Below are 7,431 nucleotides of genomic sequence, written 5' to 3'. Positions count from 1 at the left end.
ATTTTAATAAGTTTATCATGATTTACTATTTTGGGAATCTTTGCTAATTGATTAGATTTTGGTCGTGGGCAAGACACTGTCTGGATGGAGTAAAGAGTGGGTAACAGTAGAGAAGCTGCAGAGAGGTCTGTTAAAATACAACTCTGCCTCCTGGTCTGCACCCTGGGTGGAGACTTAGACAGATCTATTTTGTCATTTTTCATACACTAGTGTAAACAAAAAGAAATTTGATTTAGAACAGCTCTCTAGACAATTTCATATTTTAAAGTTCAGCCTTAATAAGGTAGGCAGCAGTTGTCTAGCTGCTACTACTGCCTCCAGCTCCTAAAGCATATGCTTCTCCTGGCTCAGGGGAGGAAGACGACGATGATGCTGTGAGGGTGGTAGCCCCCTGGGTTGAAGAGGCCGATGTGGTTGAAGCAGCAGTTGTGCCATCGGCAGGTTTATCAGCAACAGACGAAGCTGGAGAAGGTATGGAAGCCGGAGGGGGCCGGGAGGAGCCGGCTGGAGATGTTTCAGGATTTCGCAGGGAATCATCTAGAGTGCTCTCCTCATTTTAACCTGCTGAGGGCTGTGCTTCCTCTCTAGATAACCTAGGAACAGTCTCAGATGAGCCTCCATTCATGCAAAGCGCTTTATCTCTATTGGTGCGGTAGAGCATCAGCCAACCACCACCCCCACCTCCAGGCCATCAGCACAGTCTGGTACTGCCGGACGCAGCCAAGTGCTAGAGGGGTTTGAAAAGTCACTAAATATAGCGACAAAGGCGTTAAGTTGGCAACACTGCTCTTTGCATCGTTTGCTTTTAAATAGGGGGGGTGGGGGCTGAGACACACTTAATATTATAAGGCAAGGTAAATTTATTTGGATAGCACAATTCAATACAAAGTCAATGCAAAGTGCTTTACATGATTAAAATATAGGAAAATAAAACAAAATCAAAGCAAGTAGGAAAACAAAATAAAAAGACAGAAACAAAAAAGAACATTAAAAACAGTTGGAGTAAAGAAAATAAAAAAGCTGAACCAATGATGTTTCAGTTAAACAGTTTAACTAGAACAGTCGAAGGCAATCCCAAACAAATGTGTTTTTAGTCTTGATGCTGTTTTTTTGGGGGGGGGCCTCATTGCACGGCCTGAACCTGGAATCTTGCCTAGTAGAATAGATTTGGGCCTCTGGCTCTCGAGGCCTGTGTCAGTGCCTCTGTGCTGTCCTTCAGTACGGCCATCTCTAGCATTGGTAGTTTTTCAGTCAGATCAGCTATTCCACCCTCTGTTGGGGTTACATGCCATGTTAGGTTTTTTCCTCCAGTAATGGTTCTTTCCACTTCCTCCTCTTCCAGCTTCCACAGTCTGAGGGCTTCATCAGTTGGGGCACTCTTGTATGTATTCTTCTAGCTTTCATGTTTCATCTTCAGTGATGGCTCTGGTTTTAACTAGGCTTATACCTCCTTCTTTGCACTTCATTTATAGTCTGTAGATACTGAATTTGGGGTGGAATCCACCATGCATGGTGAGTAGTTTTTGTGTTTTAAGATCAAATAAGATTAAATTGCCCCTTTGGCCAACTTATAACATCAGTACGTAATCCCATTACAGGAAAGGAGTAGCTGTTGATTGCCTGAGTCAATGTCTAACATGCTCACTCTTAGCATGGTCCACGCAGAACAGCAGGGGGGGGTGGAGGTACGGTATATGATTTGGTATATTGCTATATTCCACTTATGACTGAGATTTTTGCAGTTGGCCTTAAGTGTAGTTTGCCATGGAACTAACATGGAGTTTGCAATGAAAGTTCTTAGGGCCCTGTCACACTTGCCGATTTAGCCAGCGTATGCCAGACATCCCAGAATTTTCTAAAACGCTGGCATATGCTGAACTTTCTATGTATTTTTTTTCAATTTTGGGCATATACATAGAATATTCAGAGTCCAGAAATTATGTCCGACAGCCTAACTTATGCATAACGCACAGCAGCATAATGCTCACCAACTGATGCATTATGAAGCATCAGTTATAGCTGCTCCCCTAAGGTGCATAGCTGCTCAGAATGCATCAAGTTACTTATGACTAACTTACACTTACAATGTATGTCAACGATCAGATAACTTACGTGTAACTTACGCCCCACGTACGAGCATACACACTCATACGTCGGGAAATGAAATTTTTAGCAAATTTATTAAGTGTGTCTCATTCCTTTAGAGACAGCATGAAAAGTCAGCTGAGTACAAAACATAGAGAGGAAAACAAGAAGAAAAGGGACAAGAAGAGAGGGACACAACCTAGAACAGATAATGGATGTCTATTCTATTAACATTTCTCTATCTGGAGAATGGGGCTGTTTTAATTTGTTGTCTTCATAGGGCCCCCTGCCTGTCTTTGCCTAGGGCCCATAATTTCCTAAATCCACCCCTGCAAATAACAGATGTCTTTTTAGTGACCCTGAGAAGATAACATTGAACACTGCAGCTAAGAAACATGTTCACACCTTTAGACACTTGAACCTGAAGCCAACCTGCAGCTCTTTACACGATGAGGCGTTGAATCCACAGCAGTTTGCAGTAAATTGCAGGAATGATGTTAAAACTGCTCCATGGACATCCCTGACGGAATGCTGGTTGTGTTAATGCAGGGTATGGTGTACGTCGGCACGTCGGTGGGGGTGGTGAGGATTCCAACCGCTAACTGTTCGTACTACTGGACCTGTGCCCAGTGCGTTCTCTCCCGAGACCCTTTCTGTGGTTGGGACCCTGTGGGCAGGGCCTGTGTGGAGGTTTCTGAGACCCAAACCGCTCTGTGAGTATCACACTGCCAGACTGGAGCTAACATTTTTCTCTGAAACAGTCTGAGCAACGCTTGGATGATTGTTTTTATCTATTACTGTTTCGTTAAAAGGAAATCTGAGAACTAGAGACTACAGCTGGATTATATAAATCCCATAGCTGTATATTGGTTATATATTCTTCAGGTTCACCGTTTTTATATTGTTAAAACCCTTCACATTACAGGATTTTATTGTTTATCTTTTAACTCTTCATTATTAGCTGCACTCGAAGCTGAATATAAAACTTCTCCACTCTCTTTCATAATAACTAACTGTGATTTTCCCTCATTAGGAGCCAGGACATAGATGGAGCGAATGTCGAGGAAGCCTGTAACAGCATTTCATTGACTCACAGAGGCAAATTTGGGCCAAGCAAGCTGCCCACAGGTAAGTGTTGCTCACCTGGAACGCCTTTCTTAGCTGAGGATACATTCTGTGTCATGTTACCTCTTTGCTTTGGAGATGTGGAAACTTACATTTTATTTGGCAGGATTAAAAAAAATTAAATAATATTTTAGTACATATAGTATATTGTACCAAATACTATATGAATATGTTAAAAAAAAAGTTATACTAGCCACTGAGTGCATTGTAGGACATCAGCACACCACGCAAGTCACTTCTGATCTAACAAGCAGAACTCTGTTAACGTTGATAATCATGGAGCATTTCGCCCTGGCTTCCTTAAACCAGGTATCACTGTACACATTATTTTTTTCAGTCATCACATGCAGCTACAGCTCACTTTGTATGACGAAATACGCTGCCTTAGCCATTTGTGCAATTTTGTGCTGAAAGCCCTAAAAAGAAAAGGCGACGACGTATTTGGACGAAGACATGGCTGAGCTAACGTGGCTACTACGGTCTGACAGAAAGGACTCCATTTAACTCATTGCACCCCCTCCATGCTGCCGGGTTTTCCTCTGAGAGGAAGAAGAATCCTTGTTTGCCCACTGAGCATGGCCGACTTTTTTTTTTTTTTGACAGTGTCCTGTCTGGCAATGTGGCAATAAGAATAATTGTCTTGCTGCCAAAAAGAGCCCAACAGATTTTCCTTTCACAAGTGGAGCAGTACAGCTATCGCCATAGTGCTACACTTGATTTATGCATGTAAATTGCTTTATTATAATTCATGCAGGAAGTATTACAGATTATATGGACACTGCAATGTAAGTAGAACAGGAAAGGAAAAACAGGGAAAAAAGGAGAAAAGATGAAAGAAAGAGGAGATAAAAGGGAGACAATGATAAAACATTTTCAGTCTGCTTCATCACCTGCAAAGAGATGGAAAAAGAACAGCATGGTACGAGACATAAAATAAAGTAAACCCTTGATAATATTGCTGAAGTATAAGTAGTATTATTTAATCTGACATGTATACTGTGGTAGCTGAAGATAACTATATGGGCTTTCTGTGTGGAAGTGAATCTCTGAGTACCTGGAGCTAAGAGCCTGTAGTTGTTTGTGAGAGTGAACTTGTGCATATAAAGTTTATTCAAAGGAAAAATGAGAGAGCCCCACTGGGGGGGAGCATCACCATAGCCCGGGGGCCAGGGACCGGCGGCAGGACCCACAAGCCAGCCGGCCACAGGGCCGACACCGCCACCCCACCCACCCTGGCCAGCCAGCCCCCACACACTATGCAGAACCCCCAACATGGACGAAGCCACACAAGGGGACAGCATGGACCAGGACCTAAACAGGGAGCCAGACCCGAAGCCCTTCTAAAATCCTCATCCCTCCATCACCACCCCCCGCCCCCCTCCGGAGATGTGATCCCTCCCCTACATTACCATTCAAACCAATCACCACACAAGAGACAAGACATCCAGGCTGAGATCTATACAAGGCCATGTTGGGTAAACTGCCGGCATATTTATGCAATCTCCTCAAGCTAAATTCCAGCCATTTTCATCTCCGTTCCACCAGGTGGCGCCCTTACCAGATTCCAATGGTTTTTACTGAGCTGGGGAAGAAATCCTTCTCTTACTTTGCTCCATGGTCCTGGAATAATTTGAAAAACTTGCTCCATTTAAATGATCTAGTCCCATTGAATAAATTTAAGGCCATGTTAAACTGTAACCGCCCCATGTGACCTGTCTTTTCCTCTATGTGAGATTTTGTCTATGTTGTATTTCTGTTTGTATTTTAACTGGTGTGCCGTCTTGGCCAGGTCTCCCTCGAAAAAGAGATTTCAATCTCAAGGGACTTCCTGGTTAAATAAAGGTTAAATAAATAAAAAATAAATTCCCACTCCCCCTCCCTCCCCTTCCCCCACTAGCAGAATGCAAACCCCTGAAGGGGTAAGCATCTGCCATAGGTGTTAATGTCCATGCTTTTATTTTTGTTAATGCCATATTGCAAATTTAATCTAACAAATGTGATAAACTCCGTACCTTTAAATAAATGATCCAGATAGTTAATACCATTATTCTTCCAGTACGGAAAGTTTATCACATTATTGTTTTGTAGAATGTCAGGGTTATTCCAGATGGGTGTACGACTGCACGGTAAAAGTGATGACTTCATTATTTTAAGAAATTCCTACCATGCTGTCAGGGAAGAGCTGATGTTAATATTTTTAAAACATGAATGCTACTTGAGCTTAGAGCTAACAAACGGCAAATCTGAAATTATGATATTACTGCATATTTCCTGTTCTGTGTCTATCCAGGGTTCATCTAAGGGATTAGGTTTTATCCATTTAGAGATGTATTGTAGTCTCTTTGCTAAGTAGTAGTTTTGGAGGTTAGGTACCGTAAATTTAGTCCCCCTCTGTCTTTAGTTTTCTGTAGTGTCTTTAAGCTGATACGAGGGGGTTTATCTTTCAAAAGAAGTGAATTTACACCATGTTTGATTTTATCCTGACCTTACCATTCCTGATGGGGAGGTGGTTGTTAGAGGCTGATCGCCCCTCGTTACCCCTGTTCCCTTCCCCCCGGCCCCTTCGGGTTGAAGTTGGGCCCCTTGGAAAAATTCTTGCATCACTGGAAAATATGCCTTTAAAGGGCAAAACATTGTACAGTGTATGCCTGGCTTTACATGTTGCTCTCCATTGTTTACTTTCCTGATTTGTGTCGCACTGATGACATCAGCGCTAACCCAGTGTAATGGTGTCACCAGGCGAGGGGTTAGACCCAGCTTTTTTTGCCAATGGGAAGAGAGCCAAATGCCGATTCGACCCATGTTTGAAAAACATTAGTAGCCATGTTCTCTGTGTTTCAGCCTCGTGTCCCGCAGGCGAGCTGGTGTCCGTGTCTCTGAATGAAGTGGTTCGGCTGCACTGTCCTGCTGCTTCGCAGTTGTCCCAGCAGCTGTGGGAGCGACCAAACAGCCGGCTGTCCTCAGACCTCTACCTCCACCTGAAGGACGGCAGTCTCAGCTTCGTGGCCACCCCAGCCACGCTGGGCCACTACCTCTGCCTGTCCACAGAGAATGGCTACCGACAGACCATGGCCATTTATCAAGTCAAGCAGAGGAGCAATCCTGTGTCTCAGACCCCGACCGGCTACACCCGGCTTCACACGCGAGGCCGGCCCACCACTCAGGCTGCAGCCACACCTGGACTGCAAGTTTCTGTCGGGGGGGGACCTAAAACAACAGCATCCAGACCGGCTGAGACTAAAACCTCGCTGTCCGTCAGGAACAGTCAGGTCACCACGAAACAGCTCGGCAGAAATGTCACTTTGTGGATGGGGGAATCTGGACAAACAGAAGCGGGGATCCCCGGTGGGAAACCCGTGCACTCGGCTCGCTGCACCAGCTTCCTGAAGGAGCTGGTGGTTGTGTCCATTCTGCTGGTTCTGTGCCTCAGTCTGCTCCTCACCATCACTCTGTATGTTCTTCGACAACGCTGCCGGAGAAGAACTGCTCCTGTAACAGGAAGTCTAAGCAGGAACTCTGAGAGGAGGACGCCTGAGGAGCAGGAGGCCCTCAGGGAAAATGAGTTTGGGAGCAAATGCAATGGCCAGGCACCTCTGGGTGGACATGCCAGTGGGCTGGTTTGTAATGGGAATCTTACAGACTCTACACAGAATTTGCCAAACACCCCCTTCTGAGCCAGACTTAAAATCACTCCAGAAATCTTCCTATGGAACCAAAGCAGATCTAATTTTATTAATTCTCCACATTTCAAGCTGCTTTGAAATTTAGGAAGAACTGTGCTGACCAATGCAAAAACCATCTACAAATAAGTTTTAAAAAATTAAAAATCTCCCCTTTATTTCGGCAGATTAATAAAAGGATTTGCCAATGGAAGTATAAGTATTTTTACTCTTTAAATACGGTAGCAGCTGTGCAAAATGGTCCTTCCCAGTCAAACGGCAGATGAATGGAAGCCCACTTCCTGCCACAGGAGTGACCCCCCCTCCTTCTCCTGGGCGTGCATATTTTTTTACGAGGGCCCATCAAGGAAAGTGGTGAAATTTTGAATGGCTACTACTGTAAGAGCGTTAGATAATATGCACCAGAGCATGTGAACGGAGCGGAGCAGCGCGCAAGACTTTTAGACTTTAGACTTTTATTTGTCCCCAAGGGGAGATTCTTTTCCACATACACAGAGCTCGTTTACACGAAGACACAGTAAACACCAGCACAAGTACAAGA

General features: G+C 44.2%; 1 protein-coding gene across 1 annotated transcript in view; it reads left to right on the top strand.

Moving 5' to 3' along the window:
- Nucleotides 1–7,425, top strand: part of LOC107105057 (semaphorin-4B-like) — a gene marked incomplete at its 5' end in the record, with an annotated part of 22,473 nt that extends 15,048 nt beyond the window's left edge. Inside the window, 3 exons of the mRNA XM_015405176.1 lie at nt 2,635–2,798; nt 3,119–3,213; nt 6,052–7,425. Coding sequence (XP_015260662.1) covers nt 2,635–2,798; nt 3,119–3,213; nt 6,052–6,884 — 1,092 coding nt within the window. The remainder of the gene's footprint in view (nt 1–2,634; nt 2,799–3,118; nt 3,214–6,051) is intronic.
- Between the last annotated feature and the right edge of the window lie 6 nt (nt 7,426–7,431).

The sequence above is a fragment of the Cyprinodon variegatus genome, unplaced genomic scaffold, assembly GCF_000732505.1.
Source record: "Cyprinodon variegatus isolate N-32 unplaced genomic scaffold, C_variegatus-1.0 Scaffold2033, whole genome shotgun sequence".
Classification (NCBI taxonomy): domain Eukaryota; kingdom Metazoa; phylum Chordata; class Actinopteri; order Cyprinodontiformes; family Cyprinodontidae; genus Cyprinodon; species Cyprinodon variegatus.
Note: the sequence above shows the minus strand (reverse complement) of the source record. Positions and strands in the feature narration are given on the sequence as shown.